Raw genomic sequence first — 19,171 nt, 5'->3', positions numbered from 1 at the left:
CCGCAACCGGTACAAGGACTCGGAAGGCTTCAGGGGACATGGATGTACTCGGAAGATGAGCTGGCAGGATTCTGCAGCATTGACTGTTTCTATGATGCTGGAGGCACCTTCCAAGAATAAAATGTTTGTAAAATGTTTGTTTAATAAAGACTTTCCTCTTTGTATGTACTGTATATATTTTGTATTTGTTTATTAATCTTACCACCAGACACAACATGAACAAATGAATGATACACATCAGGACAGTAACTTAAACTTCAGTATTTTAGGTGTACAGAAACCTCTACTCATGTTGTTAAATGATATACAGCAATATCTTCCATAAAACGTAGTTGATTGATTTGAATAATAATTACTACCACTGCACAAACAGTGAAAAATGATATGCCTACAATTTATGAATTTGTCTTCTCTGTGGGTTGTATACTCTTCATTCTTTATGCAAATTAATTATAATTATTATTTTTCAAAGTTCGTTTATGATTCATTCACATCTTATTACTCAATTCAACCAACCAGCTAGCCATGTTGTCTATCCGAATCCATACCATATTATTTGATTAAGTTACAGTATGTAGGGCAGGCCTACTTATATTTCCAAGATAATACAACAGTACACAACAGTACACTAGCATCATGCTAAGTGCTGGTTAGCATCACAGCATATACGCTAACCTTAGGTCAATTAGATGATCATCTTTGGTAACACAAATCAGTATTGTTACCGAGCCTGATAATCTATTGACCTATCTAAGCTTAACGTTATTACAACAGTAGAGTAGGCCTGGTTGCAAACGGGACTATAGGCCAACGTGTTTATAGCATCATGCTAAGTTAGCATTTAATACCACAAACATTTTTACCACATACAACTATTATTTACTTTATTAACGCTTAACGAGGTTGGACAGTCGATGTTGTACTTTGATAACGAGACAATTGTGTGTTGAGAAAAATGACATTACAATAAATATAAACATGCATCTCTGGAAAATACTATTACCGCTGTTTCAACTTTTTGTTCGGCCATCGTGAAAGAACGAATGACTTCTTCTGCGAGGATTTATAAAAGCAGCTGGAATCCCTTAAGTTGCATTACTGCCACCTACAGTATGTATTTCTGCTGAGTGTCATTATTCTATTGGTTACAAAAAGTTAGGAAACGCCCCTATACGATCCGCCCCTATACGATACGCCTCCTTGCCGGTCTGCAGACAGACTCTATTGTATCCACCCCCAGGTTCAAAGAGTTCTCATGAACTAAGTTCTCATGAACCTTTGTGGGAAAAGTACTGCGGTGTGAATGCGCCTAATGGTATACTAAAATCCATGTGAAAAAAATTGCTTCTCACTGTTCTCAGGTCAAATATTTATATGTGATTAAAAATGCGATTAATTTCGATTAATTAATTACAAAGCCTCTAATTAATTAGATTAATTTTTTTAATCGAGTCCCGGCCCTAATAACAATATATATGATTGGAATTTATGCATGTAGGTTTCTACAAAATGTTCTCAGACAGAAGGGTGTCGCTCTGACCATTGTCAGGCAATTATCATATGGATGTTGGGGGTTGTAATTAACATGATGCTTCCCCTTCTGTCTGCCCCATGTGTATTGGCTTTAATCCTGTGTCTCATCTGTATGCATGATTGATTCTGTTAAATGCAATAACTCTTTATTAAATAACAACTTTGGAACTGTGGAATTTCAAACACAATATAAATACAAAATCATATAATATATATACAGTATAGGCCTATATACAGTATATATATATATATATATGTTTATATTTGGATATAGGAAATAAGATCTTACTTTCTTGTGAAATGCAAGTTTACTAATTTTTTTAATGACTTTCACAACATGTTAAACTACTGAATGGCTCTGTACTGTACATACAAGTATTCATTAACTTTAAAACATTAATATTTACCTTCCACTCCAATAACTCCACCGACTAAACACCAGACCTTGTCCTTTCTGACGTTGTCTTTATAGTATTGATGGGTTATGTCATACAAAATAGTGTGTTTTTCCACTTCGATGATGAAACGCTCTTCGTCCATTTTGGGTGTCGTGTTGTGAAAGGGGGTTTTGAATTTGGGGGATGGGCCTGGGCCGGATGAACGTTCCACTTCCTGCCTGCGCCGCGCTGCGTCAAAAATAGGATTCATCCTATATTTTAGAAATTCCTTGCGGCGAGGAGCTTCTGGGACGCTTCGAGCCGCGGCGCAGCGTGTCTGGTGGAATAGCACCCATTGACTAGAGTGGCCGCGATCGCTAAAAACGCCGCTGCCGCAGCGCAACACAGCGCAGCGCAGACGCTCCTGGTGGGATTAGGGGGTAAGACATTCATAGGTTTTTAAATATTAAGAAGCCCCCAGATGCTGTCTCCTGCAGTGACGCGTTTTCCCCCCCGGTATCGGGGGGGGCCGGGCTTAAGAGGTTAAGGTCCCTACACACCAATCTGACACCAAAGAACATGTCCCGACAGATCCGACTGTTGCGTCGCCTCACGTCTCCTCTCATGCGTGAGTGGCAATAACTCTCCTTACCAGCAGGCGGCGGTAGTGGGTATTCGTCACTCAAAAGAGGCAACAACCGAAAGACAGACTGCGTGATAACCGAGAGAAGAAGAACAGATTGTGTGATATAAACAAACAACAAATAGCGTGTGCGTTCCATTTTCTCTACAGCGAGAAGCTCACGGGGCTTTCCCAAACCTGTGTCGAGAGCTGGAGTTTAATGAAATCTCAGATTTGCCTTCTTAATCGTTTGTTTGGTCCCTCACTTCCGTTTCGCTTCTCATGCACTGATTCGCTAAGGAGGGAGTGTGGAGCATTTCAAGAGCCAGGTGTATTACATGTGTGGGGAAGACCAAAACGGAGGAAAAATGAAAGTGAATATTGGACAGTCAGACAGGCTCACAGGATTGAATAAGGTTAGACTGAAAGCAATCATTTGTGCACCGATATTTGAGCATGTTTCTCTTCAGTGATCGTGATATATTGTTAAATGTATGTTTCCTTGCATCTTGTCTTAGATATTTGTCCTTGTTTGATGTTCCAAATCAAGCTGCTGTGAGGCAAGAAACATCTCAGACTTGATCTGATTGAGTTTATAAGTCGTTTGGACAAAAGTGTCAGTTTAATGCAATGTAATGTAATCTGACAATAAAGTGTGTCTGCTAAAAGTGTAATTAGTCATTGTTTGCTATCAAGTTTTTCGACACAAAAAGGTATTTTTACGTCAGTATTATCTTGACATCTTACACAGTCAAAAGCACTGTAGCTTTAAAATCAATAATAGCAAGTTTATCTTAGAATGTGTGGCAAACACATTTTACTTGAAGAAATACTTCATAATGAGAGAAAGCAGTGGGTAACAGAGCCCCGGGGTAAAGTCAGGACCCTCCTCTCCGTTCAGCTTCACATTCCTTCTGTGATTCCTCTGCTGTGATAACCTAGGCATCTGTGGGAGGATAATACCTGAAATAATAATAATAATAGATTACATTTGTATAGCGCCTTTCAAGGGACCCAAGGCCACTTTACATGGTGAACAAACAAACAAACAAACAAAAGGGGCAAATAATAAAGTAACTTATTTAATAAATAGCAGTAGGTGAGTTTTTAATGATGACTTGAAGATGTCCAGTGAGGCAGCATTACGGATCTCTGCAGGAAGTGCATTCCAGATGGTGGGGGCCGCAACACTGAACGCCCTGTCTCCAACATTTCGGAGGCGAGAGCGGGGAATGGAGAGCAGGCCCGTGTCTGAGGACCGCAGACTCCGAGAAGGGGTGTAGGGATGCAGGAGGTCCGATAAGTACTGGGGGGCGAGGGTATGGAGGGACTTGTAAGTGAGGAGGAGTGTTTTGTACTGAATCCAGGACTTGACCGGCAGCCAGTGTAGGTGAATGAGAAATGTAGATGATGTGTATGTAACACATCCCAGAGAACATTAGCTTTCCTGGTTCCAAGCATCGTCCTGACTCATATCCAAAAATATCAAAAACCTAGGAGTCCAATGCAAAAAGGCTGCAAGCTTCCCTAGCTTAAATATTAAAACCCATAAAATAAATAAAACAATATAAAACATAAAAAGAATAATAACGATTAAAAGACCAATCAAAAGGGGATGCCATTAATAAAAAGCTAATCCAAAAAGATATACACTTCAAAACACGTCAAATGTAATCAGTGACCTAATTTGAGTATCTTAATATAAAAGTAATGTAATCTGATTACTTTCCGTTACTTTTGGATTACCTCAATATCAAACGCAATGCAAATAAAGAAAATATCAATAAGTTGTTTTTCATTTCAGTGTATTATGTAATGCATTGTACTATATTATCAGGCTTCGGGGAGTAACAGTAATATATTTATATTTTTCCTATGTGTGGTGTTTTTTCTGCATGCAGGAGACCCTCGCAGACGCTGAAGAGAGCCCCCCCCCTCACACAGCTTCTCTCCATGCCTCTGTAGTTCCGTAGCACTGGGAGAAGAGCTGTGTTTGGACTCTCCCTGCACGGAACCTTCTCAGAGATTCTGCTGCAACCCACTCCTCTGAGTCATATGTGACAACACTTTCATCAACACCACGTTTCTACTGAGCTCTGTGGTGCCGTTCACCTGTGCACAGATCATGGTGCTGTCAAGGCTGCACACCTTTATACAGACCATCACTTCATAATCAAACGTTTTCACTCCTTATTCTTATTACCAAGGACCCATATTCAGGGTTGGGAGGGATACTATACAAATCTAATCCGTTACACTAACTAGTGTTGGAGCACCACCCAATGGCGGTGGTGGAAGGTTCACCTCTGCTCCGCGCGTCCCTTGATGACTGATGAGCTGGTCAAATTTATAAAAGAAGGAACTCAAAGCACCAGAATAAAGGTTAAACAATAATCTGTTTTAAAGGTAAAAGCAACAATACACAATACAGAGCACTCTGCAATAGTACAAAATACAGAGTACTCCGGGCTCAATTCCTACCACTGTGTGATATACGTCAGGGGTAGACATTAAGGGTAAAATTACACTGGCCCTCCGGGCCGGTGGAATTGTATTATCACTGGCCCCACCATTGTAACCACTGGTCCGGAGCATTCGTCCAAAAAAAATCGATGAATAATGAAGAAAATTAACACATTTGTTGCAATAGTAATGTATGCACAAACTACATTACTACTTGTACTACAACATTTGAATCATCAGTTCTTCCTCATTTTCCTCAATTGTTCATATTTGGTTTATTAAAATAATGATATTGTGGTCATTGTTAAAAAATGTCTGCTATTATGAGTATTATTATTTGTATAATGCGCTTTCTGCCTTCCTGTCATGAGGAGTTAGTAATGTAATGTAATAGATTAGAACCTTCATTATCAGCTGGGACATTTCCCTATAGCCAATACCTTTATATTCCCTACTCATCACTTACTGTCAGCATAGGTCGGCATTGATGTACAGAGCCGACAATAGACCTTGTTTATATTGGCATCATATTGAGAGGTGCAGCCAGTGACGCCTCCTAAAACCAGGAAGTAAGCTGCTGGTTTCCTCGACAAAAAGCCATGGGATTTCTCCACAGGGTTTTGGAAAATAGCTGTAAATAAGGCCTGTGGAAAACAAACCTGTTTGATAAATGCACGTTTTGTTCAGCCGGATAATCTTCACATGTCTACCCTACTTTTATAATTGTCGAATCATAAATCTAATCGATAGATTATAAAAGTGTTTTAGGATGCGTCACTGCACCACTAGAAGCCAACTCCATTGATCAAGCTGGCTGAAACTTTCTCTCCCTCTTCTTCTCATGCTCCCTGTCACTCTCCTTTAACTCCTCCGGTGACTTTATTTTATTTGAAGATAGTTTTTTGCCCGGAGCTTGGCCGGTTACCGGTGGTATTAAAAACATTTTGGCGAATGGTTAGGTGGCGCGATAGTCTGTAGTGAAGGAGCGCGTTCCCCCTCATAAGAGCCTGTTCACGCTGCGCTCCGCAGCAAACAGCTGTTTATTTTCACCCAACAATGACAACCGACTCACGAAACGCTATGTTGTAGCGTTAATAAACGAAACAATTTAACAAAATTGCTTGTCAAAATACCAATACCACAGGACCATTTTTTTTTTTTAAAGCAATATTTTTAGTGGCCCGAGCGGGCAAGTGGAAAGTACGTTATGCTGGCCTGGGGTGTCTAAATAGTGCTTCCGGGCCAGCGGGCCATTTATAATGTCGAGCCCTGTGCGTACCACGACAGCCAGTCAGAAAAAGAGCGCTGAGCATGAGAATATCATAATATTTATACACACAAGTGGGGAGGAGTTGTGTTGGTTGCTCCTCCCTAGCTATTTGTTATTGGTGATTTCACTTCTGGGCGAGCCCTAGACCGTGAGCTGGTAGGTCTCCATTGGCCAGTTTCACTTCTGGGCGGGACCAATACAGCGAATCAGAGTTCTGGGAAAAAGTATTTTACTTCTGAACAGAGCGTTAGAGCTTCGGAAGTAAACAAGGACAGAGTCAATCTTTATCTTGCACCTGAATTCACTCCTTTACTTTCCCAAGGAATATTTCACGCAAACTATTCTTTCCCAGAAAATCAAACATTGTACACAGATATATTGGTATCAAACATTGTACACAGATATATTGGTGCCTGAGATTATATTGGCCCCAGAAAGAACCTTGAAAAGAATATGTGTGTGTGCTGGTATCTGGGTCAGTTAGTGTAAGTGAGAAGGTTATATATATAGGATTACTTGAAAACAGTCCCAAATAATACATGTTCACTTCAATACAGTTTAAAATGGATATGTTGGGCCTTTTCACTGTTGTCCCTCTTCACTAGTATCCCATGTCCCCTCTTTATAATTTGGGTCTTCATCATTTCCACCCTATTCTAAGGGGAAGCATGATGGTGCCTTTTCTTTTCAATTTCTTGCTTTGTGTTTCTTCACCTCTTACTCGTTTAATATTTAGGAGAGTGCATTTACGTAGTCACGTTCTGCCTCTCTTCCTCTGTTTCTGGCTATTCTTTTCATACACTTGTTTCTCTGAGAAGAGAAGAAATTATATTCTAAAAGGAGCTGACACATGGTGTCTCTTCACTTGTACACTTGAGGGGTCAGAGTTCATATGGTGAGGGATTCCATGAGCGATATGCGTCGGCCTGTGCCTTTACCTTGGACTTCTAATAGAACTGCTCGGGTCTTGATAGATTGAGTGGGGAAGTTCATGAGATCTTTCTAGAGGGTTATCAAGAATAACTTTTATCCAATGACCTTTTCCCTCTCTGTCTGTGTCTGTGTCTGTGTATTCTCTTGTTCCGATTAAGGCAAGGCAAGGCAAGGCAGGCAAGGCAAGGCAAGGCAAGTTTATTTATATAGCACTTTTCAACACAAGGCAATTCAAAGTGCTTTACAAAAAATGAAAGAGATTAAGAAAATGGCATTTAAAATCAGTCATTAAAAAGAAAAGCTAATAAAATAAACATTAAAAGAAAAAATACATGGATAAAAGCCAGCCAAATTAACCAGATTAACCCAGCCAAATCTTTTTTCTTGTTTTGTGTCTATATCTACGCCGGGATCCGGAGTTGAGGCTGATTCTCTGCTGTAGTCCTGTGTCTTGGATCCCTCTGTGAGGGCCTAAGATATTCTAAAAAATTATATTTGAAAACATTAAAAAAAAAGTATTTTTTAAAATATCTTTTTGTTGTTACATTTTTCATTAGTTTTACCAAAATAACTTGATTTAATTCTATTTAAAATAATATTTCCAAAGAAATAAATCCTTCGAATCTGCCTGTTCAGTTTCTGTTGGAATGTGAAGGGTTAAATGCCGTCTCTGCGAGTTATGTGAAGACGGGAGAGCTTGTTGGTCCCTCTCTACATTCACAGAGGGCCCGCTATAGTAACTCAACGAGAGAGTAATGTCAAATTACAGTACAATTGACCAATCATATCTTCCCTCTAAATGGGCGGGCTTTATTTTCGCGGACTTTATGACAAGTTCCGCCCGCTGTGAGGTCTATGCAAGTAGTGCAGTGACGCGTTCTAAAACCCGGAAGTAAGCTGCGCTCGGATTCCCTCGACAGAAAGCAACGGGATTTCTCCATAGGATTTTGGAAAATAGCTCGAAATACGGTCTGTGGAAAACGAACCTGTTAGATAAATGCACGTTTTGTTCAGCCGGATAATATCCACATGTCTACCCTACTTTTATTATTTTCGAATCATAAATCTAATCGATAGATTTATGATCGATAGATTTATAATTAGCATAAATTCGTTCATGATGGCTCACTTCAGTGATAGTGATGACATCGTTGCGAAATGATTAACCGAGTCATTTTCAAGATTGAGTTACAATGATAAACTGGAGTGGCAAAGGATCAGCTGAATGACCCGCAAGTGCTTCATCCAAAAGGACAGGAGGATGGACTTTGTGTTTCAGTGATTTGATCATCAAAGGTAGGCCTAAGTCATTTTCAATGTGGGCCGCCGTGCCGACTTAATTCATTTGTAATTGTTACTTGGCTGTGGGTGCCCTGTCATGATAGGTGTTTATATAAATGGTGTTGTTTTGTGTGGTAGAGGGTCGCTGTCATTGATGCGTTTTGCACCCCGGGCCGCTGTTTTGATATTCCGCTGAAGAATACGCTGTGACGTAATAACTCTTTTTTTTTTCTCGAGGGAAGGGGGGGTCAGAGGGCCTAGGTATAAAAGTCACGGCTCGCCACTGCTCTATCCTGAGTTCTGGATTAAGTCGTGGACTTCGGGTCGTGGCTGAACCTGTCTCTGCGGTCCTGCCTTGGGTCTCGCCATGCTGCTTCCCTGATGGCTTCCTCAGGATTGTAGCTGACATCCTCGTGGATTCATCTTCTTATTACAGACACATGCATTTCCTAACATTCGGTCTATATGCTGTAAAATGTATTATCTCTTCGATTTACACACGGCATCTATTGCACGTCTGTCCGTCCTGGGAGAGGGATCCCTCCTCTGTTGCTCTCCCTGAAGTTTCTCCCATGTTCCCTTTAAACTGTGGGTTTTCTCTGGAAGTTTTTCCTTGTACGATGTGAGGGTCTAAGGACAGAGGGTCTAAGGACAGAGGGTCTAAGGATAGAGGGTCTAAGGACAGAGGGTCTAAGGACAGAGGGTGTCGTTTTTCTCATACTGATATTCTGAACAATCTGTGTTGTTGTATTTGCTGTAAAATGTCTCTACTGTAGGCTATTTTTATTATATGTACAGCACTTTAGCTCGACCAAAAATCGTTTATAAATGTGCTATATAAATAAAACTTAGAACAATATCTGTTTACTTTACTAGTTACATGTCAAAAATGTAACCAGTAACCTAATCTGAGCATCACAAAATAATCCAATTATTTTCCTTTACTTTTGGATGACCTCAATATCAAATTCAATGCAAATAAAAACAGAAGAAAAATCCATAACAATTAAATGTAGTAAATGTAACGATGTAACCTTAGAAAAAAAGAAACAATAAAAAAATGTAGCAACAGTAAAAGTTTAAAAAAGCATGGACTGTATTCTTGTTTAATAAATCCACATAGGTGTGTGTCCACATATTGCATTAAAAAATAAATGTATTGAAAATAAAGAAGAATTAAAGTAGCCTAATTATCAAACTCACTACGTCTATCGATAATATATCAATCTTTAAATCAAAATGAATTGTAACGCTGTAATCCTGCTAGTAATCACTATTTTTTTAAACTTCAACAGTAATCTGATACTCATTTTGGTGTAATTGTAATCGAATACAGATACAATTTGTTGTATCCTGATTATGTCATCTCGTTACCAGTAATCTGTTACTCCCCACACCTGCCCATATACAGAGTTTATGCAAACTTATCCCTCCCCAGTTTCCATTCTGTTAACAAAGTCAACACATTTTATTATCTGATATTGTTTGTATGAATCCACTTATAAGTCCATCACACAGCGCCTCAGGACTCCCAGCCGAACTTCTGTGTGCCTCAATGATAGCTAATACTTGTATCTGTGCTGTATCTATCCACAGACACCGTTGGAATACAAATGTTAATGTATTCCCCCCCCCCTATAGCCCACAGGAATCCATCCCACAAAAAGACTGGATCTTTTTGTGGAAATTGAATGCTTTATAACAATTCAATGTCATTCCAGTCTGAGTCTGAGTTCCTTGCTCGACGCAGGTTTTATCCAATTAGAAACAGCAGATTGGGTTCCTTCCTGCCAGGAGAGCTTTCATTTCATGCTGAAATATTGCTGATGTAGCATTTTCTGCTTAATCTGATAATCAGATCCCCAAGGACTTCCGTCTTCCCCTGTCTCCCTAGTTTCCCATGGACCCCTAATCCTCTCTCCTGTGCCCCTCCCTCCTCTTTCTCCTTATCTGCTCCCTGTTTCTACTCCTCTTGCTCTCTCTGCCTCCCTTTTCCTCTAACCTCCCCCCCTCTTCTACCCCACACACCTTTCCCTCTCCAAGTCAACACATTCCGCTGCCAACAAAGATAAAAAGCTCAACTCGGGCTAATGCATATGCTAACACCAGAGGTCGCGTTAACCGAATATTTTCCGTCTATGACGGATTTTTTTTAACAATGACGGAAAAATCAGAAAGCCGTCCGTCATTTTGACAGATTAGAACAAACTCCGAACAGCGCCAAAGTTTCCCCGCAGCTGGGCTCTGGTATTATGCCGTGTTATGCATGCCAAAAGGAAATGATATCGTTTCCAAACCTAACTTTGCCAACGAAAGTATTTGCTTTACGCTGTGCGCGTTCCCGCGAGGTGCTGTGGGCATGCATAAGACGGCGCTAACAGTTCATGAGCGAGCGACGGAAATGTTTCGATCCTGTCCGTCAAAATGACAGGCAGCGAAAAAGTCTAGCGCAACCTCTGGCTAACACATATGTGAGAATGCTGTTCATTGACTACAGTTCAGCCTTTAATAATAACCATTGTGCCCTCCAAGCTGGTCATCAAGCTCAGAGACCTCAGGCTTAACAGCGCCCTCTGTGATTGGATCCTGAACTTCCTGACGGGCAGACCCCAGGCAGTGCAGGTGGGAAACATCACATCCTCCACCCTGATCCTCAAAACCGGAGCCCCTCAAGGCTGCGTGCTCAGCCCTCTCCTCTACTCAATGTTCACACACGACTGCGTGGCCACACACAGCTCCAACACCATCGTGAAGTTTGCTGACGATATGACCGTCATCGGTCAGATCACCGACGGCAACGAGACGGCGTACAGAGAGGAGGTTGCAAACCTGACATCTTGGTGCCAGGATGACAACCTCCATCTCAACGTCAGCAAAACCAAGGAGCTGATTGTGGATTACAGGAAGCAGCAGAGAGAGGGACACGCCCCCATCGTCATCAATGGGACTACGATGGAGAGAGTCAGCAGCTTCAGGTTCCTCGGGGTCCACATCACTGAGGACCTGAGATGGACTCATCACACCACCACCATCACCAAAACAGCTTGACAGCGGCTCTTCTTCCTCCACAGGCTGCGGAGGTTCAACATGGACTCCAGGATACTCTGCAACTTCTACAGGTGCACCATAGAGAGGATCCTGACCTTCTACAGGTGCACCATAGAGAGTATCCTGACTGGTGCATACTCAAGGCTCATTGGATGTGCTAAGTTTACAGATCCTTGATGTTATGAGTGGCTGTGAGAGTTGTTTATGAGGTGTTCATGATAACTCCCTCTAACCATATAGGTGCAGGGCTTCAGCTTTTACAGCAAGTCATCCATTGAATGCTTTATCGCTCAGAGACAAAACTGCTGTTTGATGCCGGTGCAAAGCATCTCTGTAATCCTTTATGAAGCTACTGTGTTCAAGGAGGGATTCCTCTTTAGTGAAGACACATCCCCTCCATAATTGCATCTATTCAAAGAGGAGGAGGCAGCAGGGGAAAGGAGAAGGGTCCAGCTGCGGCCGCGGCCAGTGGAGGTTGAACCTGTAGGAAGTTGTAGGAAGTTGTACTTCCAAATATGGTCAGAAGAGAGCACGCCCAACACGTGAGACGCTGATGCAAGGATATTTAATGAGACATGGAGGTTTACAGAGAACAGACCAGTGGTGACCCCCCCCCTCTTCCCACATGTTTGATTGTCATTAAAAAATATATATATTTAAAAAAAAAAAAAATGTTATTTTTATTTTTAATGAACAAGGTAAATATTATATAGTTGGTATCAGTAACATGTATAATCTACAATACAATCTCATTTAAAATTGTTTTAAGATGTCTAAAGTTACTGATAAGTCACATGTTTCCTGCCTGGCCACAGCGTGTATCATTACCCTCTCTCGTCTGGGCGCTAAGAAAGGAGCCCTCAGCCAGAGCAGCAGCAGCCAACAAGCTGACTGTTGCTATCTGTAAACTATGCCGCCGAAACTTAATTTCAGCCAATCAGCGTCGTCTGATCTGATGCTCAAAGGGCGCCCTGTCAGCGCCCTGGCCTGTGTGTCTGTGAGTTGTTTGGACTCGTATCCAAGGTGACGCTACAGTAGTTGTCGAGGATGGCTGCGTCTGCAGGTGGAGACTCCGGTGCTAGTGAATGGCCGGAGCTGTAGATTAACATTTACATGCTTATTGTATTGTAAGGGCAATGCCTGTAGCACCATGGAGCATATGTGTGGGCTGGACCTGTGTTTTACAGGAAAAGAGTGAGCAGAGGGTGGAGTTGTCGATTCTTGTTCAGTTTTCATCTTCCTCACCCTCTCAGACTTTGATTTGCGCGCTGCTAAAGAGACGCGCTACCATGGAAACCAAACAATGGTGTAGCTGTATTAAAGTCCGAGTGGAAACAGTCGAGTAAATCTGATGTTTTCAGAAATCGGGAGAAATGCGGGAGTGTCCCGCGAAAATCGGGAGGGTTGGCAAGTATGACACACACACACACACACACACACACACAATGTTCGTATTTAGTCTCCTGATTTTAAATGGGAATTAAATAATTTGAGTGTTCCCAAAGCACCAGTGTTCTGCAGTTTGTGTGGGCCTACTGTACTGTTGCACAGTTTTGGAAGAGTCATAGCTACTGTAACCTCCTCCCCCTCTAACATCACCAGAAGTAATAATTTAAGGGGTCATTTCTCAAAAATGTCTTCCGGGGACCGCCCGGCCCTAGTATGGTTTGGTCACCATTTCCATAGCCCCACCAAAAATAATTTCCACCAGCTGCCACTGTAGAACATGTTATACAGAAGATGTTGTAGGAATTATTTTATAAGATAAAAATAATCTCCTTTAGCAAACATACTGTAATTGTTAGTCTTATATTCATATTTCTAACATCACACATTATGTTATTGTTATTTAGTTTTTATTTGTGCTTTTGTCGTTTTGAAGGAAATTAAAATACTGTATTGAGTTGGTTTCTTCTGTTTTGGAAGCCTTGTATATCTTTTTGGTCTTGTTAGAAATACCCCACGGTAAAACTGTGTTCTAGCAGCAGTTAAAGAAGCTTATTTTGCTGTCTTAGGCTGCATTAAGATGGTTCACAATTTACACATACAACCTAAATGTTCATCTGTTTATTGTTCTTCTTGCCTTTATATTCAAGCATGTTGATTGCATATTGGCTATGTCTTGACATTATGTTCATTTCATTTAATCCTAGACAGTAGCACATGCTATATATTGTACGACTTTGTAATTTTCGAATGTTGATATGTATTCGCTCATAGCCTACTGTGCCTACTTTCACGCAGACAATAAAAGATCATTTTGAAATGACAAATGTATGGTTTATGTTTCAAGTGTATTTGCATTAAAAACGTGTTTTTAAACCCTTCTGTTCAAAGTTGATATTTTATAATAATAAATGTGAATTATTGTGCTCATTATTGGCCTGACAGGCCCTCCTAATTTGGTGTAAAAAAGTCAATGATGATTGGGTTTCCAGCCCATATCAATAATATACCAAACTACAGGCTAATGTGAGATTCAGAAATTAGTTTTAAAAATCATGTTTTCAAGTTATAGTAGACCTACCTTACCTACCTGTTTGAAACTTTAATGACCCCATGATGTGATTATTTATATCTTAAAACCTGTAACAACTATATTTAGATGTTCATAAATATCTACATTTATGTATAAATACATGTGTAGCAGTTAGACAAACATAATTAATAGATGATCTCATTAATCCCTATTTTATATGTACTAACAAATTAAAATAAAGTGTACTAAGCCACCTTTTTGTTTTAATTGATTAATTAGACAAAATGATTTGTGCTGAAAGTAATATACTGTTGTGTCTCAAACGCATGGACTTGGTTATTCATTTAATAGTTGCTTAAAATGCTACAATAACATTTGCAATTCGTTTGTAATCTGCCATGTACGGTATCAACATGTCTCAGCCACCGTAGGGTCGGTGGGCGTGTCGAGCTCCGGCTGCAGCTGGGTGGTATTGCATATTTAGGTTACACAGCGTGTGTGCTTCTTCCGGTCGGGCAGTGTTTGCTATTGTCTCGCTGCTTCGGTCATGGTTCGGAGTGTTTTTGGCAGACTGCTGACAGAGATCGGGTGTGTTCTCCGCGGTGTGCAGAGGAGGTCGACCCCCGGCGGTGTGTCTCTGCGGGGCCTCTCAGGGCTCAAGGACGGGGACCAGTTTGACCTCTCCCTGCTGGAGCTGCTGGTGTGTCCGCTGAGCAAGAAGCCGCTCAGGTAACACACAGACAGACTAACAACAACAACATTTACATTTAGTTAGGCTTTTTTTGGATTGCAGCCCAATAATATATGCGAAGCGTCGTGTCCTGGTGCTCCGAACCGGCCCGACCACCCCTTTCTGTTTGCGATGTGTTCTGGCGTTAATAAACAGACCGGAAGACCGGTGTTATGCCGTAGGTTGAAGCCTTGCCGTGGATTGAAGCCCTGTTCGCGGGGACGCGCAAAGGTGACGTCATCGCCTGTATTGAACGTTCGCCGTTTTCTAAGCTTTTTTCTCTCTTTTGAGTGAAATATCAGATTAAACAGCAAACGGCTGAATAAATAATGTGCATACCATTGCGAGGAGGCTCGTTTTAAGGACACTTTTTGGATAGTCACAATCTTCGTATTGGAATAAACTTACGTTTTTGAGTGCAGTCCCACTCTGTTATATTCCTCCTTCCTACAGAACAGACAATGACAGGATAATATGTGATTTGTCAGTAGGCCTATAGTCCTATTTCTTAAAACCTTCTCTGTTGTTTAAGTGTCTGATCACCACGAATAGTAAGCAATGATATAACAGTAATGATATCACATGATCATGTCAGACACTGTGTTATTTTCAATCAAGCCTAAAAGATAATGTGTTCAAACTGGCTTCACTCACTTGAATTGCTCCTTTGAATATCATTTTTATATATTCCTACATGTTTGCATTGTAATGCCACTCATATGTTTTTTAAATTGTATTTTAAAGTGACATTGAATGCTTTGAAAGGTGCCCTAAAATAAAGTGTATTATTGATCTTATATCTGTGCCTCTATTACATTACATTTCATTTTCTATCACACTATTAATGTTCCTTATTTTAGACTAGGTTAATCCTGGTGTCAATAGGGAAGATCTGCACTGTTCTCTACATAACATGTTCAGAGCAGGTATTTCTCCTGCCGGATTTGGAACCCCCCCCTATATCTTTGTCCAGGATAGTCACAACTTCACCAAAATCACACTGGTGCTTGCTGTCCCCCTCTAGTTTGTGCTCACACAAGCATTTTACTCTGGGCCCTGCAGGTACACAACTAAAGAGGGGCTTCCAAATCCGGCAGCACCAACACCTGATCTGCCTGATTTTGAAGCCCCTCTTTAGTTTTTCACCTGCAGGGCCCAGAGTGAAATGCTTTGGTGAGCACAAACTAGAGGGGAACAGGCAACACTAGTGTGATTGTGGTGAAGTTGTGACTATCCTGGAGAAAGTTGTAGGGGGGGTGCCATATCTGGCAGGAGAAATACCTGCTCTGCTGAACATGAGAGAACAGTGCAGATCTAAAATAAGGAACATTAATAGTGTGATAGAAAATGAAATGTAATGTAATAGAGGCACAGATATAAGATCAATAATACACTTTATTTTAGGGCACCTTTCAAAGCATTCAATGTCACCTTAAAATACAATAAAAAATAAAATATGAGTGGCATTACAATACAAACATGTGTTGAGTAGGAAACCACAGAGGAACATTATATTCAAAGGAGCAATTAAAGCGAGTGAAGCCAGTGTGAACACATTATCTTTTAGGCTTGCTTGAAAATAACACAGTGTCTGACATATGTTATATCATTACTGTTATATCATTGCTTACTATTCGTGGTTATCAGACACTTAAACAACAGAGAAGGTTTTAAGAAATAGGACTATACTGACAAATGACATATTATCCTGTCATTGTCTGTTCTGTAGGAAGGAGGAACATAGCAGAGTGGAACTGCACTCAAAAACGGAAGTTTGTTCCAATACGAACATTGTGACTATCTGAAAAGTGTCCTTAAAACGACCCTCCTCGCAATTGTATGCACATTATTTATTCAGTTGTTTGCTGTTTAATCTGATGGGAAATATATCATTCAAAAGAGAGAGAAAAGCTTATTAAACTAGACGAACGCTCAATACAGGCGTTTGCGCGTCCCCACGAACAGGGCTTCAATCAACACGACACCGGCTCTTCTTTTTTATAACTCTGTTGTCCAACAAATGAAAATCAGCTGTTTCCTTTTGTGACAGACTATGTCCTCTGCCAGGTACACAGACTCTTTACAATTAAAACGTCATTATACTTAAAACTATGAAATAATAAAAAAATACAATACAATTTGAAATGCTTAATAATAGTAGGCTATATTGTAGTGCCGCGAGTCGGAGGCGGTGTATCGAAAGTACAAGCTAGACTTTTATTAAGCATCAAGAAAGCATGTAAACACTTCAAGTCCGTGAAGACATGATCGGCGGAAACAGCAAGTCCGGTTAACTCAAATGTCCGTGCGAACAATACCCCAACCCATAGTTCCGTGGGTGAATTGTGTCAACCCACCACAATATCAATATTAATCACATACAAATACTCTATAATGTGACTGATCAATATAAAATGATAATTATATAAACTAGACAATTACATTGAGCAATACAATTCGAATTGATCTCTAACATAACCTAAAATAACAATTTACATCAGTATAGATAAAAAAAACGTAAAATCCTATGTGAAGACAATAAAATAACTTCAACAGACCGTAGTGTTGCCATAGCAATAACCTATTTAACCTAATAATAATAATTTAAGTAATTTTAAATCTCCATATAGCCTACCTGTTGTCAGCTGTATGTGTGTGTCCTATTGTCACAATAACAACAGGTATATGGAGATTTTAAATTATTTGTATAATGACCGTCACGGCTCTCTTATTCCTTTTGACTTATTCTCTAAGATGTTGATCATAAAAAGAAATAAGTGATCTCAAAATATGAACAATGTTGTTCATATGAGTGTAACATTACACTCATCAGCCATCGAGAAGTGGAAAACTCCTTTTATTACTTTTAGTTTCATGTCCGTGTAATGCCTGCGTATAAAATAAATGGCTCTAAGGGTGCTGCAGTAAATATATAATGATGATATTGTTTACTACTCTTAAGTTATTAAAAGGAAGGCATTTTCCAAAAAGCTTACATAGAAATATTTGCATTTAATGAGTGCAGCTTCATTGGTGTGGTTCAGGCCCAGTGTCCTGGAAAGCCTGTTTGAACAGGGGAATGTTGATTATGTCCCGGCCGCCAGTAGAAAACTTCAGTTTAATTTACCAATTTTCATGACAAAGTTTAGTCGGTACACAAAATGAAGCGCTACATGAATTCTGATTTAAATCTAGACATTGAAAAGCATTTCCATCAAATGTTGTTAAAAAGATTCACATGTAAATCAAAATAACTCAAATGTGTATCAGAATATTGTGTGGTGATTTTTAAATGCATGAATGTACATTATCACCACATTTTACTTCAGTTATCAACATTTAAAAAACGATAGTTATTTCTTGAACCATCGAGATTAATTTAGTGTCACTGGAAAGTAATGGGTGTAGAGGGAATACGTTAATTTGCTTTACCTTAAAACACATTTCTCCTTTATTTATTTGAGTTAAAGTTACATACTGTTTTCCTTAGAGTTTGTAGGGTTATTGGGAGTAGTGTGTATTTAAGAACAGCGATGTTTCTTGTGTCCCTGCTCAGGTATGCAGCTGAGACCAATGAGCTGATCAACGAGGAGCTCGGTATCGCCTACCCTATCATCGACGGCATCCCTAACATGATCCCTCAGGACGCCAGACTCATACGGAAACACACAGACCCCTCCCCCACTCCAACGCAGGCGTAGAAACTCCAGCTGACCCAACAAAGACTGTTGACATTAGAGCGACTTAAGGCTCAAGTGTTCGTCTGTGAGCATGTTCTCCCTGTCTGTGATGGTGGGGCTGGTGCCCATCGTGTCTCTCTTCGGTCTCTTCTACTCGGCTGCAGTGGATGAGAACTTCCCTCAGGGCTGCACCAGCAGCAGCAGTGTGTGTTTCTACAGCCTGCTGCTGCCCGTCACCATCCCCGTCTACGTCTTCTTCCACCTCTGGAGCTGGATCGGGATCAAGCTCTTCAGACATAACTAGCATGTTCTGTTCTACCTGAAAACACGTCGGTACCAATAAATCATCTGCTGTCATCTTACGTTTCTGCACCTAGTTTGTTTCTTGGTTAATAAAAGGCATTAGAAGCTTGACATCAAATCGATACAGTACATGCACAGCTTTCATAGTTTACAAACTGAAAAGGTTGCTTTATCCACATATAAAATGAAATGCTGCTTTAATACATATTAAGTTGGGGATCCAGAGGTGGGGAAAGTACTCAGATCTTCTACTGAAGTAAAAGTACCAGAGTGTAGGAATACTCTGTTACAGTAAAAGTACTGCATTCAAAATGTTCCTCAAGTGAAAGTAGAAAAGTATTATCATCAAAATATAGTGAAAGTAGCGACAGTAAAAGTAGTCGTTGTGCAGATTGGTCCATTTCAGAATAATATATATGATATGTTTTATAATGATTGATCATGAAAGTGTT

The 19,171-nt window shown here is 40.3% G+C and overlaps 1 protein-coding gene across 3 annotated transcripts; it reads left to right on the top strand.

Annotated features, from left to right (window-relative positions):
- The first annotated feature begins 14,453 nt into the window (after positions 1-14,453).
- Positions 14,454-18,837, top strand: zgc:162634 (uncharacterized protein LOC555881 homolog). 3 transcript variants are annotated; one of them, XM_034227043.1, is made up of 2 exons: positions 14,454-14,735; positions 18,293-18,837. In XM_034227043.1, exons 1-2 carry the CDS (start codon positions 14,554-14,556, stop codon positions 18,435-18,437), a joined length of 327 nt encoding a protein of 108 aa, XP_034082934.1. In that variant the 5' UTR covers positions 14,454-14,553; the 3' UTR covers positions 18,438-18,837. The 3 variants fall into 3 exon arrangements, with proteins under 3 accessions (XP_034082934.1, XP_034082935.1, XP_034082936.1); XM_034227044.1 differs by having other exon boundaries at positions 14,473-14,735; positions 18,293-18,778; XM_034227045.1 differs by having other exon boundaries at positions 14,557-14,777; positions 18,293-18,778.
- Positions 18,838-19,171: the final 334 nt, after the last annotated feature.

The sequence above is a fragment of the Gymnodraco acuticeps genome, unplaced genomic scaffold (assembly GCF_902827175.1).
Source record: "Gymnodraco acuticeps unplaced genomic scaffold, fGymAcu1.1, whole genome shotgun sequence".
NCBI lineage: Eukaryota > Metazoa > Chordata > Actinopteri > Perciformes > Bathydraconidae > Gymnodraco > Gymnodraco acuticeps.
The sequence above is the reverse complement of the archived record's forward strand: the minus strand, read 5'-3'. Positions and strand labels throughout refer to the sequence as shown.

Coding starts and splice junctions, on each gene's coding strand:
- zgc:162634 (XM_034227043.1), top strand. CDS start 14,554: ATGGTTCGGAGTGTTTTTGGCAGACTGCTGACAGAGATCGGGTGTGTT. Junction 14,736..18,292: donor CTGAGCAAGAAGCCGCTCAG/GTAACACACAGA, acceptor GTCCCTGCTCAG/GTATGCAGCTGAGACCAATG.